General features: G+C 48.0%; 1 protein-coding gene across 1 annotated transcript in view; it reads left to right on the forward strand.

The window, feature by feature from the left end:
- NR4A3 (nuclear receptor subfamily 4 group A member 3) overlaps nt 1–23,547 on the forward strand; it is a 1,945,388-nt gene that overhangs the window by 1,397,822 nt on the left and 524,019 nt on the right. The window contains exon 5 of the mRNA XM_069218875.1: nt 19,358–19,536. Coding sequence (XP_069074976.1) covers nt 19,358–19,536 — 179 coding nt within the window. The remainder of the gene's footprint in view (nt 1–19,357; nt 19,537–23,547) is intronic.

The following is a 23,547-nucleotide window of genomic DNA, read 5'->3' on the forward strand; positions in this document are numbered from 1 at the left end:
CCTTTGCCACTGCAGGAGCTGTAGTGGTCCTTAAAGGAATTGCTTCAGGATATCTTGTGGCATGGTCCACTACCACTAAGATAAACCTATTGCCTGAAGCAGTAGGAGGGTCAAGGGGGCCAACTATGTCAACCCCTACCCTTTCAAAGGGAACCCCAACCACAGGCAGTGGAATAAGGGGTGCCTTTGGGGTGCCACCTGTCTTGCCACTGGCTTGACAGGTTTCACAGGACTTACAAAATTCCTTTGTGTCCTCAGACATCCTAGGCCAATGAAACAGGGGAACAAGCCTGTCCCAAGTTTTCATTTGTCCCAGGTGCCCAGCTAAGGGAATGTCATGTGCCAGTATTAGGAGGAACTTTCTGTACTCCTGAGGAATCACTAATCTCCTGGCAGCTCCAGGTTTAGGATCCCTATGCTCAGTGTACAAGAGGTTGTCCTCCCAGTAAATTCTGTGAGAGTCACTGACATCCCCATTAGCCTGTTTGACAGCTTGCTGTCTGAGACCCTCTAATGTGGGACAGGTTTGCTGTGCCACACTCAGCTCCTCTCTGGCAGGCCCCCCTTCACCCAAAAGCTCAGCAGTGTCTGCTTCCAGCTCCTCTGGTGTAGGTTCTGCACAGGGAGGGAATTCTTCTTCCTCAGAAGTTGAATCCACTGTAGAGGGAGGGATAGTAGGAAGTGGTTTGCTTCTACTAGCCCTAGCTTTAGGGAGCACTTGGTCCATTGTTCCAGGATCCAAGCTTCCCTGTCCTTTTTGCTTTTTGGCCTGAGCCCTTGTCAAAGCAAAAATATGCCCTGGGATGCCCAGCATTGCTGCATGGGCCTCCAACTCCACATCTGACCAAGCTGATGTCTCCAAATCATTCCCTAATAGACAGTCTACAGGTAAATCTGAAGCTACCACAACTTTCTTTGGACCAGTTACCCCCCCCAGTTGAGATTTACAACAGCCATGGGGTGGCTTTGTGTTATGTTGTGAGCATCGGTTACTTGGTACTGGTGTCCAAGTATGTGTTGTTCAGGGTGCACCAGTTTCTCAATCACCATTGTGACACTGGCACCTGTGTCCCTGTAGGCCTGGACCTCAACACCATTTATTAGGGTTAGTTGCTTGTACTTCTCCAAGTTATGGGGGCAAGCAACCAAAGTGGCTAAATCAATAGCCCCTTCAGAGACTAAAGTAGCCTCTGTGGTCTCCCTAATCAGACCAACCCCAACTAAATTACCAAAAGTGAGCCCAGCTACTCCCTTGGATTGGCTATTAGTAGGTTTGCTCCCACCACCACTGCTATTAGTAGGGACACTAGGTGTAGCAGTAGGGGTTGTAGTGGTAGGAGCAGTGGTGCCTTTCTTTGGACAACTGGGATCTGTTGTCCAATGGCCTTTTATTTTACATAAATAGCACCATGGTTTCTTTTCCTTGTTCTGATTAAAGGAGGATTTGGACCCACCACCCCCACCAGAGTGTTTTTGTGGGCCTGATGAAGACTCATTTTTAGATTTGTCCCCACCCTTGTCAGAAGACTTACCATCCTTCTTTTTGTTGCCATCTTTGTCACCCCCTGTATGAACTTTTCTGTTCACTCTTGTTCTGACCCATTTGTCTGCCTTCTTTCCCAATTCTTGGGGAGAGGTCAGATCAGAGTCCACCAAGTACTGGTGCAACAAATCAGACACACAATTATTAAGAATATGCTCTCTCAGGATCAAGTTATACAGGCTGTCATAATCAGTAACTTTACTGCCATGTAACCACCCCTCCAAGGCCTTCACTGCCTGGTCAATGAAATCAACCCAGTCTTGTGAAGACTCCTTTTTGGTCTCTCTGAACTTTATCCTGTACTGTTCAGTGGTTAAGCCATAACCATCCAGGAGTGCATTCTTAAGAACTTTGAAATTATTAGCATCATTTTCTTTCACAGTAAGGAGCCTATCCCTACCTTTTCCACTAAATGATAGCCATAGGATAGCAGCCCACTGCCTTTGAGGGACATCCTGTACAGCACAGGCCCTCTCAAGTGCAGCAAACCACTTGTTAATGTCATCCCCCTCCTTATAAGGGGGAACTATCTTGTGCAGATTCCTGGAATCATGCTCTTTTGCAGGATGACTATGGGGAATACTGCTGCTGCCACCATGGGTATCTAAACCCAACTTCTGTCTTTCCTTCTCTAATTCAAAAGACTGTCTATCCAAATCCAGCTGTTGCTTTTTAAGCTTCAGTCTGGTTTGTTCCACCCTCAACTTATTGAGTTCCCTCTCTAACATTCTGTCATCAGGGTTGGTGGGAGGGACATTTCTAGAAACAGAGCTATGATGGGAATGAACAGAAGGAGACCTGTCCCTTACAGAAGCCAAACTGTAGGAGGCTGGACTGGCTTGTAGTGAGTACCAAGGGGTACTTGCACCTTGCACCAGGCCCAGTTATCCCTTATTAGTGTATAGGGTGTCTAGCAGCTTAGGCTGATAGATAATGGTAGCTTAGCAGAGCAGCTTAGGCTGAACTAGTAGACGTGTGAAGCTACTACAGTACCACTTAGTGTCATATGCACAATATCATAAGAAAACACAATACACAGTTATACTAAAAATAAAGGTACTTTATTTTTATGACAATATGCCAAAGTATCTTAGAGTGTACCCTCAGTGAGAGGATAGGAAATATACACAAGATATATATACACAATAGCAAAAATATGCAGTATAGTCTTAGAAAACAGTGCAAACAATGTATAGTTACAATAGGATGCAATGGGGAAACATAGGGATAGGGGCAACACAAACCATATACTCCAAAAGTGGAATGCGAACCACGAATGGACCCCAAACCTATGTGACCTTGTAGAGGGTCGCTAGGACTATTAGAAAATAGTGAGAGTTAGAAAAATAACCCTCCCCAAGACCCAGAAAAGTGAGTGCAAAGTGCACTAAAGTTCCCCTAAGGACAAAATAGTCGTGTTAGAGGAATAATGCAGGAAAGACACAAACCAGCAATGCAACAACTGTGGATTTCCAATCTAGGGTACCTGTGGAACAAGGGGACCAAGTCCAAAAGTCACAAGCAAGTCGGAGATGGGCAGATGCCCAGGAAATGCCAGCTGCGGGTGCAAAGAAGCTTCGACTGGACAGAAGAAGCTGAGGTTTCTGCAGGAACGAAAAGGGCTAGAGACTTCCCCTTTGGTGGACGCATCCCTCTTGCCGTGGAGAGTCGTGCAGAAGTGTTTTCCCGCTGAAAGAACGCCAACAAGCCTTGCTAGTTGCAAATCGTGCGTTTGGCGTTTTTGGACGCTGCTGGGGCCCAGGAGGGACCAGGAGGTCGCAAATTGGACCTGAAGAGAGAGGGGACGTCGAGCAAGACAAAGAGCCCTCACTGAAGCAGGTAGCTCCCGGAGAAGCGCCAGAAACCGGCACTACGAGGATGCGTGAAACAGTGCTCGCTGAAGTTGCACAAAGGAGTCCCACGTCGCCGGAGACCAACTTAGAAAGTCATGCAATGCAGGTTAGAGTGCCGTGGACCCAGGCTTGGCTGTGCACAAAGGATTTCCGCCGGAAGTGCACAGGGGCCGGAGTAGCTGCAAAGTCGCGGTTCCCAGCAATGCAGCCCAGCGAGGTGAGGCAAGGACTTACCTCCACCAAACTTGGACTGAAGAGTCACTGGACTGTGGGGGTCACTTGGACAGAGTCGCTGGATTCGAGGGACCTCGCTCGTCGTGCTGAGAGGAGACCCAAGGGACCGGTAATGCAGCTTTTTGGTGCCTGCGGTTGCAGGGGGAAGATTCCGTCGACCCACGGGAGATTTCTTCGGAGCTTCTGGTGCAGAGAGGAGGCAGGCTACCCCCACAGCATGCACAAGCAGGAAAACAGTCGAGAAGGCGGCAGGATCAGCGTTACAGAGTTGCAGTAGTCGTCTTTGCTACTATGTTGCAGGTTTGCAGGCTTCCAGCACGGTCAGCAGTCGTTTCCTTATCAGAAGGTGAAGAGAGAGATGCAGAGGAACTCGGATGAGCTCTTGCATTCGTTATCTGAAGTTTCCCCAGAGACAGAGACCCTAAATAGCCAGAAAAGAGGGTTTGGCTACCTAGGAGAGAGGATAGGCTACTAACACCTGAAGGAGCCTATCAGCAGGAGTCTCTGACGTCACCTGGTGGCACTGGCCACTCAGAGCAGTCCAGTGTGCCAGCAGCACCTCTGTTTCCAAGATGGCAGAGGTCTGGAGCACACTGGAGGAGCTCTGGACACCTCCCAGGGGAGGTGCAGGTCAGGGGAGTGGTCACTCCCCTTTCCTTTGTCCAGTTTCGCGCCAGAGCAGGGCTAAGGGGTCCCCTGAACCGGTGTAGACTGGCTTATGCAGAATTGGGCACCTCTGTGCCCAACAAAGCATTTCCAGAGGCTGGGGGAGGCTACTCCTCCCCTGCCTTCACACCATTTTCCAAAGGGAGAGGGTGTCACACCCTCTCCCAGAGGAAGTTCTTTGTTCTGCCATCCTGGGCCAGGCCTGGCTGGACCCCAGGAGGGCAGCTGCCTGTCTGAGGGGTTGGCAGCAGCAGCAGCTGCAGTGAAACCCCAGGAAGGGCAGTTTGGCAGTACCAGTGGTCTGTGCTACAGACCACTGGGATCATGGGATTGTGCCAACTATGCCAGGATGGTATAGAGGGGGCAATTCCATGATCATAGACATGTTACATGGCCATATTCGGAGTTACCATGGTGAAGCTGCACATAGGTAGTGACCTATATGTAGTGCACGCGTGTAATGGTGTCCCCGCACTCACAAAGTTCAGGGAATTGGCTCTGAACAATGTGGGGGCACCTTGGCTAGTGCCAGGGTGCCCTCACACTAAGTAACTTTGCACCTAACCTTTACCAGGTAAAGGTTAGACATATAGGTGACTTATAAGTTACTTAAGTGCAGTGTAAAATGGCTGTGAAATAACGTGGACGTTATTTCACTCAGGCTGCAGTGGCAGGCCTGTGTAAGAATTGTCAGAGCTCCCTATGGGTGGCAAAAGAAATGCTGCAGCCCATAGGGATCTCCTGGAACCCCAATACCCTGGGTACCTCAGTACCATATACTAGGGAATTATAAGGGTGTTCCAGTAAGCCAATGTAAATTGGTAAAAATGGTCACTAGCCTGTCAGTGACAATTTGGAAAGAAATGAGAGAGCATAACCACTGAGGTTCTGATTAGCAGAGCCTCAGTGAGACAGTTAGTCACTACACAGGTAACACATTCAGGCACACTTATGAGCACTGGGGCCCTGGGTTACCAGGGTCCCAGTGACACATACAACTAAAACAACATATATACAGTGAAAAATGGGGGTAACATGCCAGGCAAGATGGTACTTTCCTACACAACCCCCCCCCAAACGAAGGACAATAAGACTAGCCATGACCTGATGAGTCTTCATTGTCTAAGTGGAAATATCTGGAGAGTCCATCTGCATTGGAGTGCCTACTCCCAGGTCTATGTTCCACTGTATAGTCCATTCCCTGTAGGGATATGGACCACCTCAACAATTGAGGATTTTCACCTTTCATTTTTTTTAGCCAAAGTAGAGGTTTGTGGTCTGTCTGAACAATGAAGTGAGTGCCAAACAGGTATGGCCTCAACTTCTTCAGAGCCCAGACCACAGCAAAGGCCTCCCTCTCAATGGCAGACCAACGCTTTTCTCTAGGGGTCAACCTCCTACTAATAAAAGCAACAGGTTGATCCTGGCCCTCAGAATTAAGTTGTGATAGGACTGCCCCTACTCCTAATTCAGATGCATCAGTTTGGACATAGAATTTTTTAGAGTAACAAGGGTTTTTCAGCACAGGTGCAGAGCACATGGCCTGCTTCAGCTCCTCAAAAGCTTTCTGACAGTTTGCTGTCCATAATACCTTTTTAGGCATTTTCTTGGATGTGAGGTCATTAAGAGGGGCTGCAATGGAGCCATAGTTCTTAATGAACCTCCTGTAATACCCAGTGAGGCCTAGGAAGGCTCTCACCTGAGTCTGAGTGGTAGGGGGAACCCAATCAATAATAGTTTGGATTTTCCCCTGTAGTGGTGCAATCTGTTCCCCACCAACAAGGTGTCCCAGATAAACCACCTTACCCTGCCCTATCTGGCACTTTGAAGCCTTGATAGTGAGGCCTGCCTTTTGCAGGGCCTCCAAAACTTTCCATAGGTGGACCAGGTGATCATCCCAGCTGGAGCTAAAGACAGCTATATCGTCCAAATATGCTGCACTGAAAGCTTCCAGCCCTTGCAGGACTGTGTTCACCAACCTCTGAAAAGTGACAGGTGCATTTTTCAAACCAAAAGGCATTACAGTAAACTGGTAATGTCCTCCAATGGTAGAAAATGCAGTCTTAGGTTTAGCATCTTCTGATAATTTGATCTGCCAATACCCTGCAGTCAAATCAAAAGTGCTTAGATACTTGGCAGATGCCAGTGTATCTATAAGCTCATCTGCCCTGGGTATAGGGTGACCATCAGTTTTGGTTACCAAGTTGAGACCTCTATAGTCTACACAAAACCGCATTTCCTTCTTTCCATCTTTAGAATTGGGTTTTGGTACCAGTACCACAGGAGAAGCCCATGGACTGTCAGAGTGCTCAACCACTCCTAGTTCCAACATTTTCTGAACTTCTTGCTTTATGCAGTCCCTGACATGGTCAGGCTGCCTATAGATCTTACTTTTGACAGGTAAACTGTCTCCAGTATCTATAGTGTGCTCACACCAAGAAGTGGTGCCTGGCACAGTAGAGAAGAGTTCTGAAAATTGTCCTAGGAGATTTATGCAATTGTCTTTCTGCTCAGCAGTAAGACAATCAGCCAAAACTACACCTTCCACAAGAGCATCTTGATCTGTGGAAGAGAAGAGATCAGGTAGAGGATCACTGTCTTCTTCCTGTCCCTCATCTGTTGCCATGAGCAGGGTGAGATCAGCCCTGTCATAGTAGGGTTTCAGGCGGTTGACATGGAGCACCCTAAGGGGACTCCTGGCAGTGCCTAAGTCAACTAAGTAGGTGACTTCACCCTTTTTTTCAACAATTGTGTGGGGTCCACTCCATTTATCTTGGAGTTCTCTTGGGGCCACAGGCTCCAAGACCCACACTTTCTGCCCTGGTTGGTACTGAACCAAAACAGCCTTCTGATCATGCCATTGCTTCTGGAGCTCTTGGCTGGCCTGAAGGTTTTTACTGGCCTTTTTCATGTACTCAGCCATCCTTGATCTGAGGCCAAGTACATAATCCACAATATCCTGTTTAGGAGCTTTTAAAGGTTGTTCCCAACCCTCCTTTACAAGTGTGAGTGGACCCCTAACAGGGTGTCCAAAAAGAAGTTCAAAGGGGCTGAAGCCCACTCCTTTCTGGGGTACCTCCCTGTAGGCAAAAAGGAGGCATGGTAGAAGGATATCCCATCTCCTGCGAAGTTTTTCAGGGAGACCCATAATCATGCCTTTGAGAGTTTTATTAAATCTCTCCACCAGTCCATTTGTTTGTGGATGATAGGGTGTTGTGAACTTGTACGTTACACCACACTCCTTCCACATGGCCTTTAAGTATGCAGACATGAAATTGCTTCCTCTGTCTGATACTACTTCCTTTGGGAAGCCCACCCTGGAAAATATTCCCAGGAGGGCCTTTGCCACTGCAGGAGCTGTAGTGGTCCTTAAAGGAATTGCTTCAGGGTATCTTGTGGCATGGTCCACTACCACCAAGATAAACCTATTGCCTGAAGCAGTAGGAGGGTCAAGGGGGCCAACTATGTCAACCCAGTAAACTCTGTGAGAGTCACTGACATCCCCATTAGCCTGTTTGACAGCTTGCTGTCTGAGACCCTCTAATGTGGGACAGGTTTGCTGTGCCACACTCAGCTCCTCTCTGGCAGGCCCCCCTTCACCCAAAAGCTCAGCAGTGTCTGCTTCCAGCTCCTCTGGTGTAGGTTCTGCACAGGGAGGGAATTCTTCTTCCTCAGAAGTAGAATCCACTGTAGAGGGAGGGATAGTAGGAAGTGGTTTGCTTCTACTAGCCCTAGCTTTAGGGAGCACTTGGTCCATTGTTCCAGGATCCAAGCTTCCCTGTCCTTTTTGCTTTTTGGCCTGAGCCCTTGTCAAAGCAAAAATATGCTCTGGGATGCCCAGCATTGCTGCATGGGCCTCCAACTCCACATCTGACCAAGCTGATGTCTCCAAATCATTCCCTAATAGACAGTCTACAGGTAAATCTGAAGCTACCACAATTTTCTTTGGACCAGTTACCCCCCCCCCCAGTTGAGATTTACAACAGCCATGGGGTGGCTTTGTGTTATGTTGTGAGCATCGGTTACTTGGTACTGGTGTCCAAGTATGTGTTGTTCAGGGTGCACCAGTTTCTCAATCACCATTGTGACACTGGCACCTGTGTCCCTGTAGGCCTGGACCTCAACACCATTTATTAGGGTTAGTTGCTTGTACTTCTCCAAGTTATGGGGGCAAGCAACCAAAGTGGCTAAATCAATAGCCCCTTCAGAGACTAAAGTAGCCTCTGTGGTCTCCCTAATTAGACCAACCCCAACTAAATTACCAAAAGTGAGCCCAGCTACTCCCTTGGATTGGCTATTAGTAGGTTTGCTCCCACCACCACTGCTATTAGTAGGGACACTAGGTGTAGCAGTAGGGGTTGTAGTGGTAGGAGCTGTGGTGCCTTTCTTTGGACAACTGGGATCTGTTGTCCAATGGCCTTTTATTTTACATAAATAGCACCATGGTTTCTTTTCCTTGTTCTGATTAAAGGAGGATTTGGACCCACCACCCCCACCAGAGTGTTTTTGTGGGCCTGATGAAGACTCATTTTTAGATTTGTCCCCACCCTTGTCAGAAGACTTACCATCCTTCTTTTTGTTGCCATCTTTGTCACCCCCTGTATGAACTTTTCTGTTCACTCTTGTTCTGACCCATTTGTCTGCCTTCTTTCCCAATTCTTGGGGAGAGGTCAGATCAGAGTCCACCAAGTACTGGTGCAACAAATCAGACACACAATTATTAAGAATATGCTCTCTCAGGATCAAGTTATACAGGCTGTCATAATCAGTAACTTTACTGCCATGTAACCACCCCTCCAAGGCCTTCACTGCCTGGTCAATGAAATCAACCCAGTCTTGTGAAGACTCCTTTTTGGTCTCTCTGAACTTTATCCTGTACTGTTCAGTGGTTAAGCCATAACCATCTAGGAGTGCATTCTTAAGAACTTGGAAATTATTAGCATCATTTTCTTTCACAGTAAGGAGCCTATCCCTACCTTTTCCACTAAATGATAGCCATAGGATAGCAGCCCACTGCCTTTGAGGGACATCCTGTACAGCACAGGCCCTCTCAAGTGCAGCAAACCACTTGTTAATGTCATCCCCCTCCTTATAAGGGGGAACTATCTTGTGCAGATTCCTGGAATCATGCTCTTTTGCAGGATGACTATGGGGAATACTGCTGCTGCCACCATGGGTATCTAAACCCAACTTCTGTCTTTCCTTCTCTAATTCAAAAGACTGTCTATCCAAATCCAGCTGTTGCTTTTTAAGCTTCAGTCTGGTTTGTTCCACCCTCAACTTATTGAGTTCCCTCTCTAACATTCTGTCATCAGGGTTGGTGGGAGGGACATTTCTAGAAACAGAGCTATGATGGGAATGAACAGAAGGAGACCTGTCCCTTACAGAAGCCACCCTAACAGCTTGGTTTACAGAAACATTACTACCAGTATGGTGAGAATAAATGCTTTTGCTATGATGTGAGACAACACTATTTATATGGTGTGGCTCATCATCATTACCATCTATGCTAGATTGTCTAGTAATGGGCAGGCTAGGAAGTTTCTTTCCTGAATCTTTTCCTGGGGGAGTCCCTGAATCAGATTGGGAACTATTAGGTACTTTTTCAACAGATGGGGCACCTATGGCCTTATCCTGTTCTCTAAGCATGTTAAGTAACAGTTCCAAGGAAGGATTTTTCCCTACACTCAAACCTCTCTCTATACAGAGACTCCTTGCTCTTTTCCAGCTAAGGTTGTCATATGCAAGTTTGGACAGATCAACACTTTGGCCTGTGCCAGACATTTTTTAGAGAGAGTTAAAGTGATAGAAAAAGAGAAAAAAGTTTTCAGAACTTTTTGGAAAGACAGAAAAAAACTTTTTAAACTTTTAAGAACTTTTTGAAAGTTTAGGAGTACTTTTCAGCACTTAGAAAAGAGTGAAAAGAGGAAATGCAAAACTTTTTGGTTATGTGTATATACACTGACCTTGTTTTGTATATTTTTCTCTTATGAAAAGTACAATGACAAGAGTGGTAAGTAGTCTCAAGCACTTATCCCACCACTGCACAACCAATGAAGGAGGCTGGACTGGCTTGTAGTGAGTACCAAGGGGTACTTGCACCTTGCACCAGGCCCAGTTATCCCTTATTAGTGTATAGGGTGTCTAGCAGCTTAGGCTGATAGATAATGGTTGCTTAGCAGAGCAGCTTAGGCTGAACTAGGAGACGTGTGAAGCTACTACAGTACCACTTAGTGTCATATGCACAATATCATAAGAAAACACAATACACAGTTATACTAAAAATAAAGGTACTTTATTTTTATGACAATATGCCAAAGTATCTTACAGTGTACCCTCAGTGAGAAGATAGGAAATATACACAAGATATATATACACAATAGCAAAAATATGCAGTATAGTCTTAGAAAATAGTGCAAACAATGTATAGTTACAATAGGATGCAATGGGGAAACATAGGGATAGGGGCAACACAAACCATATACTCCAAAAGTGGAATGCAAACCACGAATGGACCCCAAACCTATGTGACCTTGTAGAGGGTCGCTGGGACTATTAGAAAATAGTGAGAGTTAGAAAAATAACCCTCCCCAAGACCCAGAAAAGTGAGTGCAAAGTGCACTAAAGTTCCCCTAAGGACAAAATAGTCGTGTTAGAGGAATAATGCAGGAAAGACACAAACCAGCAATGCAACAACTGTGGATTTCCAATCTAGGGTACCTGTGGAACAAGGGGACCAAGTCCAAAAGTCACAAGCAAGTCGGAGATGGGCAGATGCCCAGGAAATGCCAGCTGCGGGTGCAAAGAAGCTTCGACTGGACAGAAGAAGCTGAGGTTTCTGCAAGAACAAAAAGGGCTAGAGACTTCCCCTTTGGTGGACGGATCCCTCTCGCCGTGGAGAGTCGTGCAGAAGTGTTTTCCCGCTGAAAGAATGCCAACAAGCCTTGCTAGCTGCAAATCGTGCGTTTGGCGTTTTTGGACGCTGCTGGGGCCCAGGAGGGACCAGGAGGTCGCAAATTGGACCTGAAGAGAGAGGGGACGTCGAGCACGACGAAGAGGCCTCACTGAAGCAGGTAGCACCCGGAGAAGTGCCAGAAACAGGCACTACAAGGATGCGTGAAACGGTGCTCGCTGAAGTTGCACAAAGGAGTCCCACGTCGCCGGAGACCAACTTAGAAAGTCGTGCAATGCAGGTTAGAGTGCCGTGGACCCAGGCTTGGCTGTGCACAAAGGATTTCCGCCGGAAGTGCACAGGGGCCGGAGTACCTGCAAAGTCGCAGTTCCCAGCAATGCAGCCCAGCGAGGTGAGGCAAGGACTTACCTCCACCAAACTTGGGCTGAAGAGTCACTGGACTGTGGGGGTCACTTGGACAGAGTCGCTGGATTCGAGGGACCTCGCTCGTCGTGCTGAGAGGAGACCCAAGGGACCGGTAATGCAGCTTTTTGGTGCCTGCGGTTGCAGGGGGAAGATTCCGTCGACCCACGGGAGATTTCTTCGGAGCTTCTGGTGCAGAGAGGAGGCAGGCTACCCCCACAGCATGCACAAGCAGGAAAACAGTCGAGAAGGCGGCAGGATCAGCATTACAGAGTTGCAGTAGTCGTCTTTGCTACTATGTTGCAGGTTTGCAGGCTTCCAGCGCGGTCAGCAGTCGATTCCTTATCAGAAGGTGAAGAGAGAGATGCAGAGGAACTCGGCTGAGCTCATGCATTCGTTATCTACAGTTTCCCCAGAGACAGAGACCCTAAATAGCCAGAAAAGAGGGTTTGGCTACCTAGGAGAGAGGATAGGCTACTAACACCTGAAGGTGCCTATCAGCAGGAGTCTCTGACGTCACCTGGTGGCACTGGCCACTCAGAGCAGTCCAGTGTGCCAGCAGCACCTCTGTTTCCAAGATGGCAGAGGTCTGGAGCACACTGGAGGAGCTCTGGACACCTCCCAGGGGAGGTGCAGGTCAGGGGAGTGGTCACTCCCCTTTCCTTTGTCCAGTTTCGCGCCAGAGCAGGGGCTAAGGGGTCCCTGAACCGGTGTAGACTGGCTTATGCAGAATTGGGCACCTCTGTGCCCAACAAAGCATTTCCAGAGGCTGGGGGAGGCTACTCCTCCCCTGCCTTCACACCATTTTCCAAAGGGAGAGGGTGTCACACCCTCTCTCAGAGGAAGTTCTTTGTTCTGCCATCCTGGGCCAGGCCTGGCTGGACCCCAGGAGGGCAGCTGCCTGTCTGAGGGGTTGGCAGCAGCAGCAGCTGCAGTGAAACCCCAGGAAGGGCAGTTTGGCAGTACCAGGGTCTGTGCTACAGACCACTGGGATCATGGAATTGTGCCAACTATGCCAGGATGGCATAGAGGGGGCAATTCCATGATCATAGACATGTTACATGGCCATATTCGGAGTTACCATTGTGAAGCTACATATAGGTAGTGACCTATATGTAGTGCACGCGTGTAATGGTGTCCCCGCACTCACAAAGTTCAGGGAATTGGCTCTGAACAATGTGGGGGCACCTTGGCTAGTGCCAGGGTGCCCTCACACTAAGTAACTTTGCACCCAACCTTTACCAGGTAAAGGTTAGACATATAGGTGACTTATAAGTTACTTAAGTGCAGTGTAAAATGGCTGTGAAATAACGTGGACGTTATTTCACTCAGGCTGCAGTGGCAGGCCTGTGTAAGAATTGTCAGAGCTCCCTATGGGTGGCAAAAGAAATGCTGCAGCCCATAGGGATCTCCTGGAACCCCAATACCCTGGGTACCTCAGTACCATATACTAGGGAATTGTAAGGGTGTTCCAGTAAGCCAATGTAAATTGGTAAAAATGGTCACTAGCCTGTTAGTGACAATTTGGAAAGAAATGAGAGAGCATAACCACTGAGGTTCTGATTAGCGGAGCCTCAGTGAGACAGTTAGTCACTACACAGGTAACACATTCAGGCACACTTATGAGCACTGGGGCCCTGGGTTACCAGGGTCCCAGTGACACATACAACTAAAACAACATATATACAGTGTAAAATGGGGGTAACATGCCAGGCAAGATGGTACTTTCCTACAGGGAGGCTGGACACAGGGACAATGGCTGCCATCAGTGCTGAGGCCAGAGCTTGAAATGCTCTCTGTTGGGCTGCCACGCCAGAATGAATGCCCTCCAGGTATGCATTTGTTTGCTGCAAATGCCTCTCGACACCCTGGATGGCATTCAAAATGGTTGATTGACCAACAGTGAGGGATCTCAGGAGGTCAATAGCCTCCTCACTGAGGGCAGCAGGGCTGTCTGGGGCAGGGCCTGATGTGCCTGGGACGAAGTAGATGCCCACCCTCCTGGGCAAGCGGGCACGGGAACCACACTGAGGGGCTGCTGGGAGGGCGGTGCTGGTAGGGTGGTGGTGGCTGTGCCAGTTGATGCTGTGGGCACAGAGGTGCCCGACCCCGCAAGGGAGCTCCCATCAGAGGAGGAGTCACTGTCGCTGGTGTCTCCTCTTGTCCCCGTCGAGGAGCTCCCCACGCCCTCCGTCCCACTGGTGCCTTCAGATTCCGTAAATTAACCCTCGAGGGCTATGTGGGTTGCAGCTCCCTCCTGCTCCGGTGCCAATGCTCCTCCGCCAGATGATGCTAATGCACCCAAGGACAGGGTGACAAAACAAAAAGGGGAGGAAAGGCAGAAGAGACACATGGTCAATGCCTGCAACACCACTACCGTTGGCGGACACAACACACAGGGAGCAGCCCTATGCACTAGGCCATGCACTAACAGTTCAGGTGAAAAGCACATGCCCATGGGGGACTCTTCCTAGATCCATTTGATGCACAGCTGGAACCCACAGGAGCCTAACTAGGTGTAGAGGGCCACTACCACTTTTGGGTTTGGCGTGCCACTGAGCCTGCCAAACAATGGATCTACCTTGGTGCGTTTGCCCTGGCCTAGGGGAATCCACATCCCACTTCCCCACCCAGAAACCTCATAATGCGCACAGAGTCAGCTGAATGAGACTGTACTCACCCCCTTGTGGCTGCTGTGATGCTCTCAAGAGCCCATCCAACTCAGGATATGCCACCGCCAGGATCCGGTACATCAGGGGGGCATGGTGCGACGGGCACCCCTTCCACGTTGGGAGGCCATCCCCAGCTGGGCCTCCGCCGTCTTCTTGGTCCAGCCGCGCAGGTCCTCCCTTCTTTTGCGGCAGTGGGTGCTCTTTCTATGGTAGACCCCCAGGGTCTGCACTTCCCTGCACTTCCTCGGGGATGGCACGCCAAATACCCTTCTTCTGGTGGGCGCTGACCTAGAGGAAAAGTGAAGTAAAAATGGATGCTACTCCCCGGTCCGGTTCTTCTTACTCATTGGCCACAAACCTCCCACCCTGGCCATGAAAAACATATACTCACTATCCTCACATGCTGGCCTCTGCCCCCCGTATCTTCCATCCACAGCACTCCATACATTCATGTGCCATGCATCATGCTCACAGTGTACTCACCTATTTGTCTGGAGGACCGTAGAGTAGCGTGCACTGGGGGAGGACCCCAGCCACCATCTTGTCCAACTCCTCTGTGGTTAAGGCAGGGGCCCTTTCCCCAGACACTGTATCCATTGTTGCTTCCAGACCAGGTCACAGCAGCACTTACAGTGTAGGGCCTCTCTTGTTGAAGGCCAGGTATCAAGTGAGTGAACAGATAGAAAATGGCGGTCACGTCCGCGGCGGTGCTTACCATCACCGCGGGCGTACATCGTCATTAGCTCCTGGAACCCATAGGGCCCAATGTTAACCAATGCTGATTTGCGCCACGGTCTTTGACCGCCTACTGCGACGCTGCACAACGCCAGCGCAGTTACCTCATTTCCCCTTGTCCCTCCTTACAGGTCAGGCTGCCGCCATTTCAGGGGGGCACATGGCAGGGCAACTAACTGCGTCACAGCACTTTTGGGCAGGAATACGGACAGACAGCGCAACACAACTATGACATCACGATTGTTCTAAACCCCCTTGTGAAACCTATGTGGTGTATGACCCTGTGCTCACCCTTTTCCTCCAAAGGGCACTTCCGCTGGGGCAGGTGATGAGATGGCGTCATCCTCCGGTATACAGACCCCTGGTGGACCTGTCGACAATGGAAGACAGACACATCATTATCACCTACAGACTTGATCGTGCCACAATCCATGAACTGTGTGCCCAGTTGGAGCCAGACCTGATGTCAGCTATCCGCCATCCCACAGGAATCCCCCCCCCTCTAGTGCAGGTCCTGTCAGTACTCCATTTCCTGGCCAGTGGGTCCTTTCAAACAACAGTGGCCATGGCATCAGGGATGTCACAGCCAATGTTCTCTAACGTGTTGTCCAGAGTGTTGTTTGCCCTGCTGAAACACATGCGCATCTACATCGTTTTCCCTCAAGTGGAGGATTTGCCCACAGTGAAAGGTGACTTCTATGCCCTGGGACATATCCCCAACATCATTGGTGCCATTGATGGTACACATGTGGCATTTGTCCCCCCCTGCAGGAATGAACAGGTGTACAGAAACCGCAAAAGCTACCATTCTATGAATGTGCAGATGGTGTGTTTGGCAGACCAGTATATCTCCCATGTGAATGCCAAATATCCTGGCTCAGTGCATGACGCTTAAATTTTGAGGAATAGCAGCATCCCTTATGTGATGGGGCAACTCTAGAGGCATTGTGTGTGGCTAAGAGGTGAGCCCAAGGTCCAAACACAGTTCACATAGGTCGTGGGTATAGGAGAGTCCCTAAGGGTTGGAGTATGTCTAACAGTTGTCCTTCGATATTTGCAGGTGACTCTGGTTACCCCAACCTGTCATGGCTACTGACCCCAGTGAGGGATCCCAGGACAAGGGCAGAGGAACGCTACAATGAGGCACATGGGCGAACTAGGAGGATAATAGAGCGCACCTTCGGCCTCCTGAAGGCCAGATTCTGGTGCCTCCATCTGACAGGTGGCACCCTATACTACTCACCCAAGAAGGTGTGCCAGATCATCGTGGCATGCTGTATGTTGCACAACCTAGCTTTGCGACGCCACGTGCCTTTTCTGCAGGAAGATGGGCCTGATGTTGGTCTCGTGGCAGCTGTGGAGCCTGTGGACAGTGAAGAAGAGGAAGCAGAAGAAGAAGATATAGACAACCGAAACAACATCATCATTCAATACTTGAGAGACTGGCACTGCTCCTCTCATATCATACTACTTTTGAACATTGCCTGAATCTGCCTTTTTACTTCTGTGTATGGACCCTGACATGTCACTTTGGGTTTCCATTTCACAGATCTGGGTCACACTTTCTGCCTTCTTCTATGTTTACTGATGCCCAACAACTGTTGAACATGGGTATGTGAACATGAACATTGACATTGCTATATTTCTGAGAGGTTGCAATTACACATTTGTGAAAGTACAGACTGACTCCAGACTGATTTGTGATTCAAGGGTGTTTATTTCTGTGCTAATAAGTGGAGGGGGCTGTGCAATGGGCTGGGGTGATGGTGGAGGAATGTCCATGGTAGAGTCCAGTCTCTTGGTATCACAGGTGCATTGTCCAAGGGGGCATAGGAAGTGGAGTAATGCCAGTTCAAAGTTGTCAGGGTGACAAAGTGGGACAAAAGGGTGACAACCAGAAGAGTGTTATTTCCTGGCGGGGGTCTTGGCAATGTTCTCTGTCTTATTCCTGGATCTCATGGACAGTGCAGTGGTTCTCCTTCTGCAGGGGGTGGGGTGCTGGTGGCCTGTTGGTCCTGTGGTGGTACCTCCTGTCCACTAACGCCGGCGGAGGTGGAGGGCTGTTCATCGTTCAGGCTAGTGTCAGGGGCCCGTTTGTATGCCACTGTGTCCCTCATAGTGTTGGCCATGTCTGCCAGCACCCCTGCAATGGTGACCAGGGTGGTGTTGATGGTCTTCAAGTCCTCCCTGATCCCCAGGTAGTGTTCCTCCTGCAGCCGCTGGGTCTCCTGAAACTTGGCCAGTACCGTGCCCATGGTCTCCTGGGAATGATGGTATGATCCCATGATGTTGGAGAGTGCTTCGTGTAGAGTGAGTTGCCTGGGCCTGTCCTCCCCCTGTCGCACAGCAGTCCTCCCAGTTTCCCTGTTATCCTGTGCCTCTGTCCCCTGAACAATGTGCCCACTGCCACTGACCCCAGGTCCCTGATTGTCTTGGGTTGGTGGGTTTGCCTGGGGACCCTGCAGTGGTGGACACACTGCTGATTGACGTGTCTTGGGGACAGAGGGCTGGGCCCGCTGGGTGGGTGCTGTGGTGGTGTTTCCTGAGGGGGAGGTTCAGTGGTGGTTTTTGACTGTGACAGGGGAACCGACTGTCCAGGGGTCCCTCATGGCCCGGCTGTTCATCTTGATCCAGGCGTGCAGAGCTGCTGTCATCACTGTGGGGCTCTTCTGTGGGGGGACTGGATATGTCTGGCACCTCCTGTCTGGTGACATTGGGTATGGGTCCTGTTGGGGTGTAAATGCAGGTGGGGTGGGGGATGTAGTAGTAAAGTTTGCCTTACCAGAGTCCAGTCCTCTTGCTACTCCTGCGAGGCCCTCAGGATGCATTATTGCCAAGACTTGCTCCTCCCATGTTGTTAGTTGTGGGAGAGGAGGTGGGGGGTCCACTGCCAGTCCTCTGTACTGCTACCTGGTGTCTTGCAACCACGGAACGCCGCTTCCCCTGTAGGTCATTCCACCTCTTCCTGATGTCATCCCGTGTTCTGGGGTGCTGTCCCACTGCATTGACCCTGTCGACGATTCTCCGCCATAGCTCCATCTTCCTAGCAATGGAGGTCTGCTGCACCTGTGATCCGAAAAGCTGTGGCTCGACCCGGATGATTTCCTCCACCATGACCCTGAGCTCCTCCTCAGAAAACCTGGGGTGTCTTTGAGTTGCCATAATGTGGTGTGGGTGATGTGTGAGGTGCTGTTTGTTGTGCTGTGTGATATGTTGTGTTGGTGTGTGTTCTTTGAGGTGCGTGGATGTTGTATGAGTGATGGTGTTGTGTGCCTGTGGATGCTGGTGGTGTGTTTGCTATTCTCTCTCTTTGTGCGTGTTCAAAAAAATGTTGTTGTAATGGGTTGTGGGTAATGTGGGTGTGTGTTTTATAGTGGTGTGAGGGTGTGGTGTGTTTATGTGTATCAGGTGTGTGTATTTGGAATTGTCCAATGTGGTTGTGTTTTGTAAATGTGTGTGTATTTTGAGTGCTGCGGTGTGTAACGCCAATGGATTACCGTGGTTGAAAGACCGCTGCGTTGATTCGTGGGTCGTGATAGTGTGGGCATATTACTGTTGGCGTGACGTGTAGGTTTTGCTATCGCCAGTTTATTACTGACCTTTGGTGTGGCGGACTTGTGTGGGTGTCTGTATTGTGGCGGGTTACGAGATGTGGGTCGTAATACCTGTAGCGGACTTCTACCGCGGCCACGGTATGTTGGCGGCCTTCAGCACGGTGGTAAGCAGGATTTACCTCCAGCGTCGTAATGAGGGCCAATGTCCATTGGCATGACGTAAATATTATCCATGCCAATTTGCTGTTTGTAATATGCTATTTATTGCCTTGGTGAGTATGGAGGGGGCCATGATTCCCAACAGGCTAAGTCTTGAGTGAGTCATTGTGCCCATCCCTTATCCAGCAAAGAATAATATAGTATAGTCTTCCCATCTGCATATAAGGTTTGTGCTATTACATTCTTATATGTGTCTGTTTTTTAACAAAAAGTATCTAAACAGAACCAGGATTCAAGGGGTAAATGCATATGGTAATGTAAAAATGCCATTAATGAGGCCTGGTGACAATTAGAAGAATTGTTTTCATGTATAAAGTAATAGTTATATTTATTCTGTGATGCACTTAACAATGGTTTTCTGATGTCAAATTTGGTGTACTGTAGTAAAAATGTGCAAATTCGTTTTGATTAGTATTTGTATTATTGGGCCCCTTTTATTGCCACTTCCTATGTGTGTGTGTGTATCTAGTTTCAGTGTAATTATGGTGATCCAGAAATAAATATTACATTGCATATTTGATCTAAAAGACAATGTAAGTTGATTTGTGTACATTAATTTATTTCAGATCTCTCCCTGCTGAAGACAAGTTTGTATTCTGTAATGGCCTTGTCCTTCACAGACTACAGTGCCTTCGTGGATTTGGGGAGTGGCTTGATTCAATTAGAGACTTTACCTTAAATTTACAGACCCTTAACCTCGATATCTCAGCCTTAGCCTGCTTATCAGCTCTAATTTTGATCACAGGTACGGTAAACTGCAAACCTTTTTGTTACAAAAAGTATGACTATAATTAAATGTGATTGATTCGAATGCAATCCCATAAATTGCTTACATTATTCATTTTTGAAGTGAGAACAACTAGTATTTCATTCCATTGTCATGATTAAGGCGATTCATTATAGCACCATACCATGCAAAGACAAACATCAAATCCATTTATTTTGCAATTATTATTAAATGCGAAGGCTTTTGGTTATTTGCTGTCGTGTAGCTGTTGCTTTAGATTATCAGCGTTGATTAAATAAAACTGCCAGCAGAAAAACATCCAACAATTCTGAAACCAAAATGATCACATTGTTGCAGTGTTTACAGCAGTTCGCAATTCTCACCAGTGCATTTCACTGAGTGAAAGTACGTCAAATGCTTAGGTGAAATAACCCCGCAAATGGGGATATGATGCGGAATTTGTCAAAAAACAGTTTGCCGCATTCTGTTTCCCATTCTACCTGCATGGCATGGAATGGCCCATTAAGTGTGGAATAATCATGCTTGTTAGCGTTAGTATCAGGAGTAGCATTACTGTACCATATTACCAGGCCATTCATAATGAGGGCCGTAGACTTGGACTTAACCTTTGCTAAAACAGAAACCAATCTGTGTCTGACTTGTTTAGCCATACATTTCTGTGACTCATACTCTGAATGTAATTCAAAGCATGTGAAATCGTATCTATGTAGAATTTCCTCATTTTGTTTATGAAATTGGGGTGCCATGTTTTTCTATATTAACTTGATTAAGAACCACAATGTTGCCGTAGTATGTTGGAACTTTGAACTCTAATTTGTTATTGTAAGGTCATTTTCTGTTCTGATAAAGTGTGTGACTGCATTAATGTTTATACTTGCAGATTAACAATCAATTCAATACACTGGATTACTTGTGGTTGGAAGTGTGTCCTCTTTGATTTTAGCCTGTGTGCGAAATGCTTCTAGGTACTGCGTTATAAGAGGCAGCTCTTAGTAGTGGGTATTGTGTTCTATTTGGAGCTCATCAGAGAAGCATAGCAGTGCTAGTTTGTTAGCACTTATGTGTTCGGACAGCATAATGCTTAAGTCCAACAAACCAGCATCAGTATCCCCTAGACTTGTCATTAGTAGCCTTTCCTCTCTTTCTGATCTTCCATTCCATTGTACCCTTTTATTTATATATTTCATGTGTTAGTTGATGAATCACAATTAAAGGTTTGAGTAGCCCACATTCTCATGTCCAGGTCAGTTATGTGTGCAGCAATCCATCTCTTCATATTTTTTTTTTCTTGAGTGCAACTCTTAATAGATGGGGTGATCTCCTTGTAGCTCATCAGAAAAGTACAACACTATCAGTTTGTTCACAGTCCAATATCCTCACAGCATGATGCTTGAGTACCAGTCCAAATATCAGTCTGTCTTGCAAGAGAATATTCTGGCATGCCTGTGGTCACCAGCCTCTAGAAAATTAAAAACGTGAATCAAGACATTTTGTGATCACACTACACAAAAGGGACATGATAATGTCTCAGGTGTGTTCTGTAATAGCGCTTCCTTCCTTTCCGGTCTTCCATTGCATTGTAGGGCTTATAATTGTATATTTCACTGTTCACCTGTTGTCATGTCACCTTTGCAGGTTTCAATAGTTCAAGTGCTTACGTTCCAATTCGTTATGGTAAATGTTGTTTTCCACTTGGTAATACATTTCATTTCATATTATGTGAATAACAGGTAGGTTTTTCATTGTAGGGCTCCTATGGAGGTCAAATAGACATGAAAAGTGAAGTTTGAGTTGTCAAGGATGCTATTTGGAACCCCTGGGGTGAAAATGATCCTCTTCGTTCTGAGGTGTCAATTTACAATTTGTTAGGTATGGCCCCCGCAACCTGTTACCCTGCTCAGTTAAGCAGCACAGAGATAGAGGAACCATAGATAGTCAGTTACAACCAGGTGGCCAGTCAACCAGCCCCAACACCCTTTGCATTATCTCAAACTGCTCAAATATTTAAATTACTAGTGTCTTGCCACCAACCTCAGGATTACCCTCCACAACCCACATGTAAAAAAATAAAATAATGTGTTGTCACCCACCACTTTATCCCTAACATTACACCCTGCTGTCAAACAAATATATACAAGTATAACTACTTCCTATTTACTCTTGGCAATTTCTTCCCTTCTTCCTACCCCAAAACAAATAAGTACTGGTGACCTTCTGTAGGAGGCTGGCCTAGTGTGTGGTGGGTACCTATGGTACTTACACCTTATACCAGGTCCAGTTATCCCTTATTAGTGTAGTGTAGTCAGTGTCTAGAAGCCAGGCTCTCTAGAGATAGCTGTGGATGAGCAGCCAAGGCTTATCTAGGAGACATGCAAACTCATGCAATACCACTGTAGTCACACAGTGCTCACACACATGAAAGAAAACACTCAGGTCATCATTATGACCTAGGTGGTAAATCCCACCTACCGCCAGGCGACGGTGTAGGAGGCTGGCCTGGCTTATAGTGGGTACCTGATGGTATTTACACCTTGTGCCAGGTCCAGTTATCCCTTATTAGTAGATTAATAGTGTCCAAACAGCTTAGGTTGATAGAGGTAGCTATAGCAGAGCAACTTAGGCTGAACTAGGAGACATGCAAAGCGCCTACTATACAACTTATATCATATAGCACTGTATCATAAGAAACACAATACTCAGAGTTACTAAAAATAAAGGTACTTTATTTTAGTGACAATGTGCCAAAAATATCTCAGAGGATATACTCCCTTAGGAAGTAAGTAAAATACACAAAATATACACACAAACCAAAATCAGGTAAGTAAACAGTTAGAAAAGTAGTGCAAACACTGTAGAATACAATAGGATGCAATAGGCCTAGGGGCAACACAAACCATATACTCCAAAAGTAGAATGCGAACCACAAATGGACCCCAGGCCTAGTTTAGTGTGTAGAGGGTCACTGGGAGTGTAAGAAAACACTAAGTGTCCAAGATACCCCACCCGAAGACCCTGAAAAGTAGGAGTAAAGTTACCCTACTACCCCAGAAAGTCGAGCTAGGGGATTCTGCAAAGACAACAACTGACTGGAAAGCACTGAAGATGGATTCCTGGACCTGAGGACCTGCAAAGGAAGGGGACCAAGTCCAAGAGTCACAAAAGTGTACAGGGGGGCAGGACCCCACTATACCCCGGATGAAGGTGCGAAAGGGCTGCCCCCGGTTGGAAGAAGCAGAAGATTCTGCAACAACAGAAGGTGCCAGGAACTTCTCCTTTGGTCAGAAGATGTCCCACGGCGTGCTGGAGGATGCAGAGTTGTTTCCACGCAGAAGGACCACAAACAAGCTTAGCTAGCTGTAAGAGTCGCAGTTGAAGAAAATGGGTGCTGCCCGGGCCCAGGAAGGTCCAGGAGGTCACCCCTTTGAGGAGGAGACCGAGGGGGCACTCAGCAGCACAGAGAGCCCACGCAGAAGGAGGCAGCACCCGCAGAAGCACTTAAACAGGCGTTCAAGAAATCTGAGCACAGCGGTTGTCTCAACACTACAAAGGAGGGTCCCGCAAAGGCGGTGGTCAACTCAGCGAGTTGAACAATGCAGGACGGATTGCTGGGGACCTGGGCTATGCTGTGCACAAAGGATTCCTTGCAAAAGTGCACAGAAGCCCTAGCAGCTGCAGTTTACGCAGTACATAGGATTACTGTCTGACGTGTGGAGGCAAGGACTTATCTCCACCAAATTTGGACAGAAGGACCTCTGGACTGTCAGGGTCACTTGGATCCAGCTCCTGTGTTCCAGGGACCACCCTTGTCAAGATGAGAGGGGACCCAGAGGACCAGTGATGCAGAAGTTTGATACCTGCATTAGCAGGGGGAAGATTTCGTCGACCCACAGGAGATTTCTTCTTGGTTTCCAGTGCAGGGTGAAGGCAGACAGCCCTGAGAGCATGCACCACCAGGAAACAGTCGAGAAAGCCGGCAGGATTAGGTGCTACAATGTTGCTGGTAGTTGT

Source organism: Pleurodeles waltl, chromosome 2_2, assembly GCF_031143425.1.
Source record: "Pleurodeles waltl isolate 20211129_DDA chromosome 2_2, aPleWal1.hap1.20221129, whole genome shotgun sequence".
NCBI classification, from domain to species: Eukaryota; Metazoa; Chordata; class Amphibia; order Caudata; family Salamandridae; genus Pleurodeles; species Pleurodeles waltl.